Raw genomic sequence first — 17,678 nt, forward strand, 5'->3', positions numbered from 1 at the left:
GGCCCGTAATCTAGTTGTTTGGCAAGTCGCTTTAAGCAATAGGGTGTGACAATAAGGAACGAAAGCGCTAAGTGAGGTTGTGAGTACATGAGTGCCGAGGCGGTTGTTGTGGCTCCAATTATTCCAGCTTTAATTTCCTCAACAATAAAGGGATTCCTTGATAAGTGTGGCACTTAGTGGAACAAGTGGTTAGAGGCTGGCAGGGAACGTGTCTGCCATCTCCGTTGTAGTGTATTCTCCCAAGCGCGTAGTACAGGGTAAGCGCTCAATAAATACCATCGGTGATGATTGGAGCGTAGGGCCAATCGATGGTATCGACTGAATGGTTACTAGGTGCAGAGCCCTCCGCTAAGCATTTAGGAGAGTATGCTGCACCAGAGATTATGGGATTAAGAGTGTGACTCCTATGTGGGACAGGGACTGTGTCTAACCTGATTAACCTGTATCTTCCCCAGTGCTATGAACAGGGCTTGGCACAAAGTAAGTGCTTAACAAATACCCTAATAATTATTATTATTATTTCATGTGAAACTTCACCAAATCATGGGCCAATTTTTTGGGGGGGGAAACCCCTTACCCTGTCTCCCCTACCCATTCCCAAATTTGTGGCTCTAGATAAGGAGGTGTTCCAATTTAGGCAGATTTCTCTGGACGACATCCCTTCTGGGTCTTTTAATTTACACTCCCCAACCAATCTCCCACTTCGGCACCTCCCAGCCGCCCCCCACCCCCCCCGCCCAACCCCTTGATTTCAATTCTGTCCCCTCCTCGATATTGCCGGCTGATCCTCACTCCTTTCAAATAATCTCCTTTCACCTCTGGAGGGTGTGACAATCATTTATTCATTCGATTGCATTTATTGAGCACTTACTGTGCGCAGAGCTCTGCATTAAGCAATGGGAGAGTACACTATAAAAATAGACATATTCCCTGTTCACGACGAGCTCACAGGCATCCATCCAACCTTTTCTCTGTAACAGTGCCACTTCCCCCTAATCTACTATTGCATCAGCCTCCCCACTGACCTCCCTGCCTCCCATTTCTCCCCTCTGCAGTCATTGCTGCCTGCATCATTTTCTCTGAAAAACTCTTCCGTCCACATCTCCCCACTCCTTAAGGACTCCAGGGCTTCCTCATCCACCTCCACATGGCACAGAAATTCCTTGCCATTGGCTGTAAGGCACTCAATCAGCTCACCCCCTTTTACCTTATCTGGCTGGTCTCCTACTAGAATCCAATCCCACACTCTGCTTTCCTAATGCCAACATCTCTCTACCTCAGTCTCATCTATCTCGCCGTCAAAATCCTCGCCCGTAATCTCCCTCGGGCCTGGAACTCCCTCCCTTGTCACATACAACAGTCCACCACGCTCCCCCTCTGCCTTCAAAACCATCCTAAAACCACATGTCCAGGAGGCCTTCCCTGATCCCTCATTTCCCCCCATGCCCTCCCCTCTGTGCCGCCGATCCCTTGCCCACGGCCTGGAAACCCTCCCTCCTCAAATCCGACCGACAATTACTCTCCCCCAGCTTCAAAGTCTGATTGAAGGCACATCTCCTCCAAGAGGCCTTCCCACACTAAGCCCCTCCTTTCCTCTTCTCCCACTCCCTCCTGCGTCGTCCTGACTTGCTCCTTTAGTTCTTTGCCCTTCCCAGCCCTACGGCACTTGTGGACATATCTGTCATTTATTTATTTGTATCGATGTCTGTCTCCCACCCTTACCCCCATGACTGTAAACTCGTTGTGGGCAGTGAAAGTGTCTGTTTATTGTTGTATCTTACTCACTCAAGTGCTTAATACAGTGCTCTGCATGCAGTAAGAGCTCAATAAAGCCGATTGAATGAATGACTATGCACTGAGCTGTGCAGCCTTTTGTTTGGCTACTACCCCGGCCTTACACCACATAATGCACATTATCTTCCACTCTCCCATTTTCCCTCTGTCATTTATTTTAATGTCTCCTGCTGTAGATGGTAAACTCCTTGTAGGCAGGGTTTGTGTCCACCAACTCTACTTAAAGTGCTCTAAGTATGTAGCACAGAGCTCTGCACATAGTAAGGGCTCAATAAATACTATTCACTGATTGATCTAGCTGGGGAAACTGAGGCACCGGGTGGAGAGAGATTTGACAGACCACCCCTCCCCACCTTTGAAGCCCTCCTAAAATCACGACTCCTCCAAGAGACCTTCCCTAAGCCCTACCGGCTTCCCCTTCTGCAGCACCCAGGCGCTTGGCTCTGTACCCCTGAGCACTTGATAGTCACCCCACCCCCACACTTTTGCACATATCCTTTTATCCTGCCATTTCCCCTATCTATAATTCATTTTAACGTCTGTCTCCCTCTGTACACCGCAAACACCTCATGGGCAGGGAAACAGCATGGTGGTCTCTTCCACTCCCTTTTGCCTCACCCCGACTTGCTCCCTTTGCTCTTCCCCCCTTCCCAGTCCCTCAGCATAGATGTGTCATTTTATCTGTATTGATGTCCCTTTATTTATAGTGATGTCAGTCTCCCCCACCTAGACCATCCTTCCCGTCTCTCAGGCCCGCAATCTCGGTGTCATCCTTGACTCGTCCCTCTCGTTCACCCCACACATCCTATCCGTTACCAAGACCTCCCGGTTTCACCTCTACAATATCGCCAAGATCCGCCCTTTCCTCTCCACCCAAACGGCTACCTTACTATTACGGGCTCTCGTTATATCCCGGCTAGACTACCGTGTCGGCCTTCTCTCTGACCTCCCTTCCTCCTCTCTCGCCCCGCTCCGGTCTATTCTTCACTCCGCCGCCCGGCTCATCTTCCCGCAGAAACGATCTGGGCATGTCACTCCCCTTCTTAAACAACTCCAGTGGTTGCCTATCGACCTCCGCTCCAAACAAAAACTCCTCACTCTAGGCTTCGAGGCTCTCCATCACCTCGCCCCTTCCTACCTCTCCTCCCTTCTCTCTTTCTACCGCCCACCCCGCACGCTCCGCTCCTCCGCCGCCCACCTCCTCACCGTCCCTCGGTCTCGCCTATCCCGCCGTCGACCCCTGGGTCACGTCCTCCCGCGGTCCTGGAACGCCCTCCCTCCTCACCTCCGCCAAACTGATTCTCTTTCCCTCTTCAAAACCCTACTTAAAAATCACCTCCTCCAAGAGGCGTTCCCAGACTGAGCTCCTCTTCCCCCTCTACTCCCTCTGCCATCCCCCCTTTACCTCTCTGCAGCTAAAGCCTCATTTTCCCCTTTTCCCTCTGCTCCTCCACCTCTCCCTTCCCATCCCCACAGCACTGTACTCGTCCGCTCAACTGTATATATTTTCGTTACCCTATTTATTTTGTTAATGAATTGTACATCGCCTCGATTCTATTTAGTCGCCATTGTTTTTACGAGATGTTCTTCCCCTTGACGCTGTTTATTGCCATTGTTCTCGTCTGTCCGTCTCCCCCGATTAGACTGTAAGCCCGTCAAACGGCAGGGACTGTCTCTATCTGTTGCCGACTTGTTCATCCCAAGCGCTTAGCACAGTGCTCTGCACATAGTAAGCGCTCAATAAATACTATTGAATGAATGAATGGACTGTGAGCTCATCGTGGGCAGGGATTGTCACTCTTTATGGTTGTATTGTACTCTCCCAAGTGCTTAGTAGAGTGCTCTGTGTGTAGTAAGTGCTTAATAAATTCGATTGAATGAATGGATAGAGCACGGGCCTGGGCGTCAGATGGTCATGGGTTCTAATCCTGCTCAAACACTTGTCTGCTGTGTGACCTTGGGCAACTCATTTAACTTCTCTGTGACTCAGTTACCCTCTCTGCAAAAAATGGGGATTAAGAGTGCGAGCCCAATTCATTCAATCATATTTATTGAGCACTTACTGTGTGCAGAGCACTGCGCTAAGCGCTTGGAAAGTACAATTTGGCAGCAAATAGAGACCATCCGTGGGACATGGACTGTGTCAACTTGTATCTACTCCAGTGCTTAGAACAGTGCTTGGCACAAAGTAAGCGTTTAACAGGTACCTTAATTATTATCAGGTCTACCTACTATAATCGATTATAGTCTCTCAAGCACTTGAAACAGTGCTCTCTGCCCACAGTAAGTACGGCTCAATGAATGAATCCCGCTGATGGATCGATTGATCCGAGCGGTGCTCCCAGGGCCCCCTCCCCCTCCCGCGGTGGCTCCCTGCCAGGCAGGGCTTCTCCCTCTCCCCGCTCCCCGGAAGCCAGGGCCCGGCAGAGCCGGGACACTGTGGTCAATGCTCTCTGGCCCAGACCCCGGGCCCAAGCCCGACCCCTGAGACCCCTCACCCCATGCGGATGGGGCCTCCATTGGCCCGAGTGGGAGCTGGCGGGACCCCCCAGAACAATGACCCCTTAGAGCAGGACCTCCCCTGGGGCAGGGGCCCCTTGAAGCAAGGTCCTCCCTGAAGCAGGGACCCCCTGGACCAAAGACTCCTTGGAGCAGGACCCCCTGGAGCAGGGTCTCCCCTGAAGCAGGGATTCCCCCCCCAGCACTGGGACCCCTTGGAGCAGGACCTCCCCTGGAGCAGGGATCCCTTGGAGCGGGGTCCTCTCTGAAGCAGGGACCCCTGGACCAAGGACTCCTTGGAGCAGGGACCCCTTGGAGCAGGACCCCCTGGAGCAGGGACCCCTTAGAGCAGGAACCCCTTAGAGCAGGACCTCCCCTGGAGCAGGGACCCCTTGGAGCAGGGATTCCCCCCCCCAGCACTGGGACCCCTTGGAGCAGGACCTCCTCTGGAGCAGGGACCCCTTGGAGCGGGGTCCTCCCTGAAGCAGGGACCCCTGGACCAAGGACTCCTTGGAGCAGGGACCCCTTGGAGCAGGACCCCCTGGAGCAGGGACCCCTTAGAGCAGGACCTCCTCTGGAGCAGGGACCCCTTAGAGCAGGATCTCCCCTGGAGCAGGGATTCCCCCCCCCCCCAGCACTGGGACCCCTTGGAGCAGGACCTCCCCTGGAGCAGGGACCCCTTGGAGCGGGGTCCTCCCTGAAGCAGGGACCCCTGGACCAAGGACTCCTTGGAGCAGGGATCCCCCCCCAGAAGTGGGACCCCTTGGAGCAGGGACCCCCCCCGATGCAGGACCCCCCGGTGCAGGGACCCCCCTGGTGCAGGGACCCCTTGGGGCAGGGACCCCCGGGGGTTCTGGAGTTGGGGGGAAGGCTCTGCCACGCGGCCCTCGGTTTCGCCCTTGACGCGGAGTGTGACCTTGGGCCCGGGCCTCAGTTGCCGCCTCTGCAGAACGGGGGGCGGGGACGGGGGGGGGGCCGAAGCCGGGGGGGGGGCCGAAGCCGGGCGGGGGGCCTCTGCCCGCCCCCGCCCTGCCCCGCGGAGCCCGCGCCTCCCGCACCTCCCCGCCGCCGGCCCCCCCCCCCTCCCCCGCCTCCCGCTCCCGCCCTGCGCGGCGGGCTGCGCAGCCGCCGGAGCCCGCGGGCGGGAAGGCTCCTCCCGTCCATCATCAGGCCCCGCCCCCGGCCGGGAGGCCCCGCCCCCTGCGGCCGGAGCGCCGCTCCTATTGGCCCTCGCGCCCGTCGCTCCGGCCCCGCCGACGGCTCCGATTGGAGCGCTTGGAGCGGGCGCGTCAGGCGTCTGGGCGGGGCCTCCTCCGCGCTATAAAGCCTGCGGGGCGGCGCCGCGCCCGCCGCTGTGCAGCCGTCGCCGACCGTGCCCAGTCCACTTCAGCCGCCCCGCGCCCGGCCCCACCGCCCAGCCATGCCCAACCCCGTCGTCTTCTTCGACATCGCCGTCGACGACAAGCCTCTGGGCCGCGTCTCCTTCGAGGTGAAGCGCGGAGGAGGCGCCGGGGCGGGAAGGGGGTCTCGGGGCGGGAGGGGGGGACGGGGTTGCGGGAGCGGAGGGATCCCGCCGGACGGCGATGGCGGAGGGAGGGGTCGGTGGGCGGCCCCGCCGCGGCGCTGCGGGCGGGAGGGTGGCGGTTGCGGCGCCATTTCCTCTCCTCCTGGGAAGGGGCCATTTTGGGAGGCAGCGGGAGGGACGAGCCAGGGCGGGGGGGGGCACACAAAGGGGAGGGGGGCGGATCGCGCGCCCGAAGGGAGGGGGAGCAGCCGCAATTGGCGCGCGCGCGCCCCCCCGTCCCCCCCCATCGGCACGTGGCGCCGTCGGCTGCGCGCGCGCGCGCTCGGCGGCCCCCATCCCCGATGCCCCTTGGTGCAGTCCGCCCCCCCCCGCCCCGCACGTGGCGCAGTCCGGTTGGCGCATGCGCGCGGCGCCCCCCTTCCCTCCCCACGTGGCGCCGCCCGCGGCCTCCCCCAGCCGCCGCACGTGCAGCGGAGGCTCCCCCGACGCCCCAACTTATCTTCGTTCATTCAGTAGCATTTACTGAGCGCCTCCTCTGCAGAGCGCTGAACTAGGCGCTTGGAATGGACAAATGGGCAACAGATAGAGACAGTCCCCGCCCTTCGACGGGCGCACAGTCTAATCATCGGCGGGGACCCGCTTCACACCTCAGCCTCCCGCCGCCGTAAACCCGGCCACCCATTCGCACCTCGCGAGCGCGGGAAGGGTCCCGCCGCAGCATCTCCACCCACCCCATTGGCGCCGGTCCTCTCCCCCGCCCATCGCGGCCCGACCGGGCTTTTCTGGAACACTGCTTGGTACAGAGGAAGCGCTTAACATACCAAGAAAAAAATACACCCCCCCCCCCCCCCGTTTAGACCGCGAGCCCGTTATGGGGCAGGGATGGTCTATCTGTTGTCCATTCCAAGCGCTTAGTACAGTGCTCTGCACAGAGGAAGCGCTTTAACATACCAGAAAAAAAAAACACCCCGTTTAGACCGTGAGGCCGTTATGGGGCAGGGATTGTCTGTGTTGTCCGTTCCAAGCGCTTAGTACAGTGCTCTGCACAGAGGAAGCACTTAACAAAAATGAAATGTCCCCCCGTTTAGACCGCGAGCCCGTTATCGGGCAGGGATTGTCTCTCTGTTGTCCATTCCAAGCGCTTAGTACAGTGCTCCGCGCAGAGGAAGCGCTTGATAAAAGCGAACGGGTAGACCGCCCCTCGCCCCAGCTTAAGGCAGGCAGTCTCCCCAGCCGACCCTCCTCCCTGTGACCCTCCACCTGGCGATTGCGGGTTGGACCCGATCTCCGTTCAAAGGGCGCCGTGGCTAGGTTGGCAGGGGCCCGCCGGGGGCCAGTCCAAGCGGTTAGTACAGTGCTCGTGCACATAGTAAGCGCTCAATAAATACTGTTGAGTGAATGAATGGGCCAGGAGGGATGGGGGGGGAGGAGATGATGGCGGCCACTGGCCATTCCGCTGCAGTGGAGTTTCGTGGAGGCTGCTGCAGGGGGCGCTGTGGTGCCTCCTCGCCCCGCCCCCCCCCCCCCCGACGGCCCTTTCCCACCCCTGACCCAATTTGGGGTGAAACCCCTGACAAAGACCCCCCCCCCCCCCGGCCTTCCGGGGATTTGGCTCCTCGTGGAAACACTTGTGCCCCCCACCCCGGCTTTAGAGCTCTGGAGGGGAAAAGCAGGGTGCCCCGCTTTGCAATGCAGCTGCCCTCTCAAGCCTCTCCTAGACGGATGGTAACCGATCCTTCTGCTCTCGCAGAAACCTGGCCCGAGGCGAATGCAGGGCAGTGTGTCAGCGACAGGTTTACGGGAGGGCTTTATGGGATGAGGTGGAGGCCGGGCAAAGCCCTCGGCAATCCAGACCTCTAACCTTGAAAGCGGAATGCCCGTCGACCTCGATCGGGAGGTCTCCGGAACAGCGATGCCGAAAGCCAGAGCTTCCCGAAACCAACCGGGAGAAGGAGGCACCAAAGACCGGGCTCCTGGGTCCCTTTCTCTGTGCCCTTCCCCACCTAGCAGTCGCCTCCCTCTCGGTTGGTTGCCTGTCTTTGAGGCTGGGCGCCTTGGGCGGGGGGGGGTGGGCGGTCCTTGACCCTTGCCATAGGTCCCCCCCAGAGGTAAAATCGTGCAGACCTTTTGGGTATGCCAGTTCCAGAACTTTTGGGTGAGGCTTTTCAGCAGGTCTAATTCAGGCACCGTGCATGCAGCAATAAAAGTTGAGCAGTAGCCAAACATGTGTCAATACTTGGTCTGTAGAAAGAGCTGGAGCTTGAGACCTCTCGTGGTATTTGCAAAATGAGACCTTCCGGGATCCTCTATTTTTGTCTTTGCTTGCGTCCCCCTTCCATTGGTGGAAATCGGGGAGGGCTGTAGTGCTGCGTGGGTAGGGCCTGGAGTCAGGAGGACATGAGTTCTGATCCCGGCTCTGCCGCTTGTCTCCTGAGTGACCATGGGCAAGTCACTTCACTTCCCTGTGCCTCAGTTCCCTCATCTGGAAAACAGGGATTGAGACTGTGAGCCCCATGTGGGACATGAACTGGGTCCAACCTAATTACTTCATATCTACCTTAGCGCTTAGATCAGTGCCTGTCGCGTAGTGAGCACTTAAAAAAAATCATTATCATTAGAACAAAATGAATTCCCTTGGGTTGATGAAAAAAGATGAAAAAAAGCTACCCAAGCAGTTGCTGGGTCCCTGGATAGGTCCAGTGCACAGACGTGCTTCTTTTATTGTGTAAGCATTTAGCGCCTCGCAAAGACAGGAATGGGGCAAAGCCTGACACTATGTGTACAATCCCGGACTATTTAAGGCAGTTCGCGTCTCATCCAAGCCGCCGGACCTGGCGACCGCCCCAGAGGGCAGTTGATCGCTCAGCCCGGGACCCGTGGGGCTTGTTCCGATCCCCGGGAATGGCATTCCGGCGCTCCAGCCTTCATTTGAAAGGCGAATGCCAGGCCACCAAGCCAGCCAAACTGGTGGTAGTCAGGGGCTAGGGAGGGACAGCTCGCCCAACTGGACTCCTGGCTCCTCACTCAGGCCTCAGTCTCGCCTCGATCCTCAAGGCCTTGACCTGTTGCCACGGGGTTCTGGGTGTGCTGAGCGTATCTGGTATGAAAACCCTCTCTAGGCTTGGTGTGGGGCCACATGGGAGAGCAGGGCCTGGCTCTAGGCTCAGGGATCTGGGGGGGGCCTATCCCCACCCTGGTTTCACGGCAAGGATCCTAACTGTTGACTTTATCTTTCAGCTGTTTGCCGACAAGGTCCCCAAGACAGCAGGTGAGTGAACGTGTGTTTGCCATTGGGCTCCCGGGCTCCCGGTTCGGCCGTCCTGTTGCTAATGTCGGATGACTTTCCCTCTCTACAGAAAACTTCCGTGCCCTGAGCACCGGAGAGAAAGGATTTGGCTACAAGGGGTCCTGCTTCCATAGAATCATTCCTGGGTTCATGTGCCAGGTATGGCTTCCTGGCTTTTTTCCTCATCACGCAGGGTTGGGGGTAGCCCCTGGGCCCAGGGAGCTGTGCTGGGGAAGTCCCAAACTGCCTCTTCCTTCCCTCCCTTCCTTTCTCCTGCTGCTCTGACCCCGCCCTTGTCTCCTGCGCAGGGTGGTGACTTTACACGCCACAATGGCACTGGCGGCAAGTCGATCTATGGGGAGAAGTTTGCCGATGAGAACTTCCTCCTGAAGCACACTGGAGAGGGCATCTTGTCGATGGCCAACGCCGGGCCAAACACCAATGGTTCCCAGTTCTTCATCTGCACCGCCAAGACCGAATGGTGAGTGGTTTCCCAGACCGGTAGGGCCGAGGTCTGGAGCGGGTCTAACTCCAACCACCCCCACCCATGATATAACGTGGTGGCTCTGTGGAACAGGATCACCCTAAAACTCCCTTTGGTCCCCAGAATGAGGAGTTTAATCTGCCTCTTGGCTTCCTCGTGAATCACACTGACAGACGTTGGACTTAAAGTAGTTAGATTATGAGTTCTTGTGGGGGCTGACCCATCAGTAAATAGTATTTGTTGCATACTCACTGTGCAGAGCACTGTCTTACATGCTTGGGAGAGTAGAGCACAATAGAGTTGCTATACTGCTGACTCCTGCCCTCGAGGAGCTTGACAGTCCAGTTGGGGGAGACGGGCATTAACATAAATGGCAGAGAGTGTAAGGATGGGGACATGGCTCCGTGGGTGGGGTATCAAAGCGCTTACCAGGTGCCGACCTGAGATCTTAAGCAAAACCTGAGGGAGGGAGGACATAGGTGAGGAAGTGAGAGGTTATTCAGAGAAGGCCTCCCGGAGGAGATGCAACAGTAGCTTGGAAGGCAGGGAGCGGGGTCTGGGCTATGAATGGGGAGGGTTGTCAAGCCCAAGGGAGGGGCGGCTCTTTTGCGAGAGCATTGAGTTTCCCAGGCAGGGGGAGGCAGTGCCGGGCTGAAATCCCACCCCTTCGGGAATGAGAGCTCACCCCAGTTCCGGGCAGGTGGGTCCGTGCCCATGAACCACTTGTGGGTCCGTGCCCATGAACCTCTCTGGAAAGGATAGGTGGCTCCTGAGGGCGGTGCCTGCCCTGCCCGCCCCGGGGGTCCTTTGGAAGGGACTAACGCACCCCATCTCTGCCCACAGGTTGGATGGCAAGCATGTGGTCTTTGGGAAGGTCAAAGAGGGATACAACATTGTGAAAACCATGGAAGACTATGGGTCCAAGAACGGCAAGACCAGCAAGAAGATCACCATCGCTGACTGTGGGCAGCTTTCATAACCGTTTTTTATTGTCTTAACTACCAAACCATTCCTTCTGTAGGCAGACAGGCAGGGAGAGCGCCCCCCCTCTGGCCCCGCCGCCGTCTCCTCTGGGCCCCGCCGTCCCTGTAATCTTTGTGCTCTGACCTCCTCGCTGCATCTCTGTTGGGTTCCATCTTCCCTTCCCCTCCACAAGTCTAGTTGGACTGCAGAGTTAAGTTTATGAATTATGGAATAAAAACCAACCTAAACCACGTCGGAGCGGCTCCTGATTGGTCCTGCCGTGGGGTCGGTTCGGGGGTGGGGGTGAGGAAAGGGAGGGCATGATTCTGGGCTGCTGCCACCTGGCTAAAGGGTGAGGGCCCCCAGTTGGGCGGCAGAGGCTTGCACGGGTACACGATGGTCCATCTTGTGGTGGGTTGGCCGGCCCCTGAGGTGACTGGCACCTCTGGGGGGTGGGGTAGGTTGCCCTAAGAAGGAGTTATGAGGCTGGGACCACCCACCCTGGGTCAGGCTGTTTGTTTGCAGCTGACTGCATCTGTCTCCCCTGCCAACCCTGGGGCGGATGGGGGTGGGTGGGCTTGGGGAAGTGAGGGCCGGGTGAGTTGTCCTGTGGAATGGGAGCAGCTGGGAGGTCTGGGACGGTTGCCCGGAGGTGGGGTTGAGGGGGGAACAACAACTGTAACCAGTGTGGTGACAGCGTCTCCCTCTCCTCTGGGCAGAGCCAGACCTACATGGACCCACTCCAAGGGAAGGAGAGGGTCACACTTGGCTGGTCTTACTGTGCTTCCAGGTCTCTGGGGCTGCTGTGCACGTGCTTGTGTGTGTGTGTGATGTATACACATACCCCTGACCCCCAACCAGCCACACTGTGCTGCAGGGACACATTTCCCCTCCTCACTGTAGGACTCCACCCTCCCTATCAAGCCCCACATTTGGGTGTCCATGTAAGTGTAGGGGGACCTGTTGCCTGCTGGTCTCCCATCGTGCCTGCCTTAAGTCAGTCCCTGGTGTTTGGTCTCTTTTGTGAGGAGGGAAATCCGGGTCTCCTTGGCCCCAGATTTCCTTTTGGGTAACTGGGGAGGACAGATAGGGAGGTGCTATGGAGAAAGGTGCAGGGTGGTGGTCTCATTTGTGGGTGTCCTGTTGGCTCAAGTGTCCCATTCCCCAGCTGTGACATGAGGCAGCCAACCAGCCCCTTTTCCTTCCCCCTTGCTGCCTTTGAAGCCCGCTGGGGGGGAGAGGGGGGAGATGATGCAGAGTGGAGGGCAGCCTCACTCAGACCTGGCTGCAGGGAGGACCCAAGTGAGTCAATTGTATCAAGTGCTTGTGTGAAAAGTGCTATACTAAACACTTGGGGAGAGTACAGTGTAACAGACACATTCCCTGCCTACAACAAGCTTACCATCTAGAGGGGGAGACACTTTCCCCTGGACCTTGTGGCAGAGCCCCCGGGGGCGGGGGAGCTGGGACCATGTCCTGGTCTCTGCCTATTATTCAGTCTGACCCATCACCATCTCCACCAGTCTTAGGGATAGACTTTGCCCTTTTGATAGCCCCTGGGGTGGCAGCATCCTAACCAGTACTAGGAGTGATATTGGAGAGCCCTTTGGTGCCATTGATGGGGCTTGGGGTCCTGGGGGGTGAGTGTCTGCCTTGAGGGCTGGGGTGTCAAACTTTTGACCTTAAGCCCTGAGACCTACTGGGTCCTTGGGGGGCTGCAGAGTCTACCATAACTTGGGGAGAAGTGCAGGCCAGATTGGGCAGCTGGCCTCAATCCTCTTTTGCCATCTCCTTTGATCACCATCCACAGCAGAACTTCCTGGCATTCAAACGGGAGCTAATAATTACGGTGCTTGTTAAGCGTTTACTCTGTGCCAAGCACTGTTCTAAGTGATGGGGTAGATACACTTTAATCAGGTTGGACACAGTCCCTGTCCCTCATGGGGCTCACACTCTTAATCCCCATTTTACAGATGAGGGAACTGGAAGTACAGAGAAGTGATTTAAAGATGCACCGTGGCTCAATGGAAAGTGCCTGGGCTTGGGAGTCAGAGATCATGGGTTCGAATCATGGCTCTGCCACTTGTCAGCTGTGGGACTGTGGGCAAGTCACTTTGCTTCTCTGTGCCTCAGTTCCCTCATCTGTAAAATGGGGATTAAGACTGAGCCTCATGTGGGACAACCTGATTACCCTGTATCTACCCCAGCGCTTAGAACAGTGCTCTGCACATAGCGTTTAACAAATACCAACATTATTATTTGTCTCACGGCAGCCAAGAGGCCGAGCTGGGACTCTTTAATTCAATTGTATTGAGCTTTTTGTGTGGAGAGCACTGTAGTAAATGCCTGGAAGAGTACCATACAACAATAAACACATTCCCTGCCCACAATGAGTTTATAGTCTAGAGGAGGGGAGACAGATATCAATACAAATAAGTGCTGTGGAGCTGGGGCGGAGGCGCGGAGGACAAAGGGAGCAAGTCAGGGTGACACAAGGGAGTGGAGATGAAGAAAGGTAGGGTCGCCTCTTGAAGGAAATGTGCCTTCAATATGAGGCTTTGAAGGGGAGGTGAATAATTGTCAAATTTGAGGCAGGATGTGGGTTAGGGGTCCGGTGAGATTGAGGCACAGTGAGAAAGCACTAGAGGAGCAAAGTATGAAGACTGGTTTGTAGATGGAGAAAAACAAGGTGAGGTAGGAGGGTTAGAAAGGGATAGTAATAATGATAATTATGGTATTTGTTAAGCACTTACTATGTGCCAATCACTGTTCTAAGCACGGGGGTAGGTACAAGGTAATCAGGTTGTCCCACATGGGGCTCACAGCCTTCATTCCCATTTTACAGATGAGGTAACCGAGGCCCAGAGAAGTGGTTTGCCCACAAGGTCACACAGCAGACAAGTGGCAAAGCGGGGATTAAAACCCATGTCCTGACTCCCAATCCCTTGCTCTTTCCACTATGCCACGCTGGGCAAGGTGGAGTGCTTTAAAGCCAATGGCAAGGAGTTTTTGTTTGATGTGGAGCTGGAGTTTTTTGAAGAGCGGATTGACATGTCCAGACCCCGGTCCTTCTGACTCCCAGGCCCATGCTCTAGCCTATAAACCATGCCGCTTCTCACGTGGGAGCTCCTCTACCTTCACCTTCAGTTGGAAATCAGGCCTGGAAGAGTCTTGCTAAGCCGCCTTCACAGGTTGCTCATAGCAGAGGTCCGCCTCACCTGGCTGGACTAAAAATAAAACAGGAGGTGGAACTGGGAAACCTCTCCATCGCCCAACTTTCTGTGCTCCTTGGACTGAAATCACTAAGCCCGTAAACTCCTTGAAGTGCAATGGCCTAGTGGAAAGTGTGTCCCTGGAAGGTGGGACCTTATCTTCTAGTCATCCCACGCTGTATTTAGTATACTGCTTGACGCAGTAAATTCTTAAATAAGGAATGTTGAACTGTTGCTCTCCCAAGTGTTTAGTAGAGTATGTGTTCAACTCTTACTGCATTGTCTGTCTTTCCGCCCAGAAGAAACTGTAAGCTCGATGTGGGGAGGGAACATCACTGCTTATAGTTGGTTGTACTTTCCCAAGTGCTTAGTACAGTCCTCTGCACATAGTAAATGCTCGATAAATGTGATTGAATGAATGAAAGCCAGAATCGAAGCCTATTCAACCCATCCCTGCTTCAATCAAACATTTTATTGAGTGCTTACTGTGTGCAGAGGGCTGTGCTAACAATATACGATTCGGTAGAAATGTTCCTTGCCCACAAGAAGCTTATAGTGTAGAGGGGCAGTTGGGAAGCTGCTCTTGCCTGGTCCTCACCAGGCCCTGTGGGGAGCGGGGCCAAGAGTGGAGCCCTGGGCCTACCTTGCCAAACGGTGGCACCTGGCTGCAGTTGGAATTCACCGGGCACTTTCCCCCCGGGAGAAGCTGAGCTTAAAATGGCTCCTGCCCTCTGCTGGCAGCCATTTTAGGTGGCCCAGGCTTTAGTTTCCCAGCCCAGAAGCAGTACCCAGGCACCAGTTTACTCTTCCTCCAGGCCCCAAACTTCCCTCTGCCCTGCCCTGTGGGGGCCTGGGGACAGGGGCCCTGGGCAGCGGGGCTCTGCTCAATGTCCTGCACCACCTCCCTCCCTGCAAAACAGTGACAGGCCGGGAGAAGGGAGACTTGTGCTCCCTCATTTCCCCTCTGCGCCTCTCACTAAGCCTCCCCCCCGGCCTCCACGTCCTCCCACTAATCGATTCCACTAATCGATCACTGTTATGTGTGTGTTGGACACTGGTGTGCAGAGCACTGCACCGAACACTCTGCCCTTAATCAGGGGTATCTATTGAATGCATACTAAGGTCTTGGGAGAGTGCAATACAACAGTCCTCAGACTGTCAGATCCAACCGACCCGCTTTTTGGGGGTTTTTAAATGGTATTTGTTAAGCGCTTACTATGTGCCAGGCACTGTAGTTGGGGGCTCAGAATTAGGCCAGCAGGCTCAGACCTCACCTGCGGGCCGAGGTGCGGTGGAGGCCCACCTGGCCGGGGGTGGGCTGTCAATCACCCCTGGATTGGCCCCTCTCACCTGGTGACATCAGCGGGAGCCCCGCCAATCCCCGGGAAGGTCTGGGATAAGGGGGAGGGGAAAAGAGGTTAAGGAAGCCCACGGGGACCTTTTCCCTCTCCCTCTGGGAATCCGGCCGAGGAGCCTAGGCCGAAGGGACTAACGCCGGCAGAAAAGGTAAGGGGAGGGTGATGATTGTGTGTGTTTTGGGGGGCTTGTGGTGGGGGTGAGGATGCCAGCCTGCAGCCGTCTCCGAATGCATTTGCTACCCAAGCTGTCTCCGTTTCAGCTTCTGATAAAATCCTTTGGGAAAGTTGAAGGCGCTGGCAGAGAGAGAGAGGCCGGGGCTTCCTCCTGTCTGAACAAGAAATTGGAAGAGCTACAGCTGCCACCACCTAAATTTAAATCCACCCGGGTCCTTCCTCCCCTAAATTGGAAGTTTCACTGCTCTTATTCTCCCGTCCTTGGTCCATGTTCGCTTTCTCAACTCCCACCCTCAGCGGAGAGGAAGGGGGAAAGAAATGAGAGGTTCATCTAAATCGTCGAGGGGGAGGGAGGCGATTGTGAACCCCGTGATTGTGTCTATCGTATGTTCCCTTGTACTTCTGTGCTCTGCCCTCAACAGGCCCTCAGGACTATAAAATGAATCGATCACTGTTATGTGTGTGTTGGACACTGGTGTGCAGGGCGCTGCTCCGAACACTCTGCGCTCCATCAATCAGGGGTATTTATTGAGTGTATACTAAGGGCTTGGGAGAGTGCAATGCAACAGAATTAACAGACGTTGGGGTTTTTAAATATTATTTGCTAAGCGTGTACTGGCACAGTACTAAGTGCTGGGGATAGATACAAAGTTGTCAGGTTGGACACAGTCCCCGTCCTTCATGGAGTTCACAGTCTTCTCTGCCCATAAGACCCTCACAGTTCTCAAAGGCTCTGAGTAAGGGCTAGGAGTGGAAGCCATACTGACAGGCAGAATTGGAGCTGTAAGGGACGGGGAGGGGAAGAGAGGTGACTCGTGAGGTGCACATCCCGGCCCCCCTCTAGACTGTAAGATTTTTGTGGGCAGGGAATGTATCTGTTTATTATTGTATTAAACTCTCCCAACTGCTTAGTACAGTGCTCTGCATAGAGTAAGCATCCAGTAAATACAGTTGAATGAATGAACATCAGTAGGCCCAGACCAGCTCAGTCCCTCCTTTCTCCAGCTCAGAACCTGCTCTGGCTACAATTATTCCAACACAGTGAATCAATCAATGTTATTTATTGAGCATGTTCTGTGAACAGATCAATCAGCGTGAAACCCAGATGCCACAATGTGCAGAGGGTAGCAACTCCTGACAAAAATAATAATGTTGGTATTTGTTAAGCGCTTACTATATGCAAAGCACTGTTCTAAGCACTGGGGAGATACAAGGTGATCAGGTTGTCCCTCGTGGGGCTCATAGTCTTCATCCCCATTTTACAGATGGGGTAACTGAGGCCCAGAGAAGTGAAGTGATTTACCCAAAGTCACACAGCTGACTAGTGGCGGAGCTGGGATTAGAACCCATGACCTCTGACTCCCAAGCCCGGGCTGTTTCCACTGAGCCATGCTGCTTCTCTAACCTTCTCTTACTGGGCTGGCCAGTAAGGATCTTGTCACACACCGCCTAGCCCGGCCTTCTCCTTAGCACGGTTGTATTTTCATGAGAAATAAGATGACCTGTGAGAAGATGAGGTACTTGGTACCTAGGGGAAGGGAATGTGTTTGCTCCTGACTGACTCTTTTGTTGAGGGAGGGCTCCAAAACGTCCCCGGCCCCTTCCCAGCTCTCCGAGTCCGGCCAGGTTCCGCCTCCAGTTCCTGGCATTGCCCGGGCCCTTTCCGTTCTGAGCCGTTCAGGTTTCCTTCTCGAGGGGCAACCTGAGACATAGATAATAATAATAATAATGATGTTTGTATTTAAGTGCTTACTATGTGCAGAGCACTGTTCTAAGCTCTAGGGGAGATTCAGGGTAATCAGGTTGTCCCACGTGAGCCTTACAGTTAATCCCCATTTTACAGATGGGGTAACTGAGGCACAGAGAAGTTAAGTGCCTTGCCCACAGTCACACAGCTGGCAAGGGGCAGAGCTGGGATTCAAACCCATGACCTCTGACTCCCAAGCCCGGGCTCTTTCCACTGAGCCACGCTGCTTGGCTCGGGGTGCCTCTGCCCCTCATCCCGCAGCCCGAGAAGCAGCCCGCCCCCCGTCCGCCTGCTTGGGGATGGTCCAAGTGTCTGGGTGTGGAGGCCTCAGCCCAGAGAGGTTTTTCCTTCCTCTGCCCACCAGCCTCCCAACAACAGCCATTCCCAGCAGGGTGGGGCCCGGCCCAGAAAACCTTCTCTCTGCTGGCCTTTGTGGCTGGATTTCTGTCTTGTATTTGGGAAACCACTCAATCTTCTTAGAGCCTTTTCACATCAACAAGGGTTAATGTGAAAGCACTCACCTTACCCACACACCAGTCACTAGATTGGGAGCCCCCGGTGAGACAGGGATTGTATCCGATCTGCATATGTCAGCTCCGTGTGGGCAGGGAATGTGTCTGTTTAGTGCTGTACTGT

The 17,678-nt window shown here is 55.8% G+C and overlaps 1 protein-coding gene and 1 long non-coding RNA gene across 2 annotated transcripts in view; both read left to right on the forward strand.

The window, feature by feature from the left end:
• The first annotated feature begins 5,636 nt into the window (after positions 1–5,636).
• Positions 5,637–10,804, forward strand: PPIA (peptidylprolyl isomerase A). The gene is made up of 5 exons (XM_029076039.2): positions 5,637–5,782; positions 9,056–9,086; positions 9,175–9,263; positions 9,413–9,585; positions 10,432–10,804. The coding sequence occupies exons 1-5, from the start codon at positions 5,714–5,716 to the stop codon at positions 10,565–10,567; spliced, it is 498 nt and encodes a 165-aa protein (XP_028931872.1). The 5' UTR covers positions 5,637–5,713; the 3' UTR covers positions 10,568–10,804.
• A 4,408-nt stretch (positions 10,805–15,212) lies between these two features.
• The window catches only part of LOC114815043, a 32,687-nt gene continuing 30,221 nt past the window's right edge, over positions 15,213–17,678 (forward strand). The window contains exon 1 of the long non-coding RNA XR_005660552.1: positions 15,213–15,269. This is a non-coding gene — a long non-coding RNA (uncharacterized LOC114815043). The remainder of the gene's footprint in view (positions 15,270–17,678) is intronic.

Source organism: Ornithorhynchus anatinus, chromosome 11 (assembly GCF_004115215.2).
Source record: "Ornithorhynchus anatinus isolate Pmale09 chromosome 11, mOrnAna1.pri.v4, whole genome shotgun sequence".
Classification (NCBI taxonomy): Eukaryota; Metazoa; Chordata; class Mammalia; order Monotremata; family Ornithorhynchidae; genus Ornithorhynchus; species Ornithorhynchus anatinus.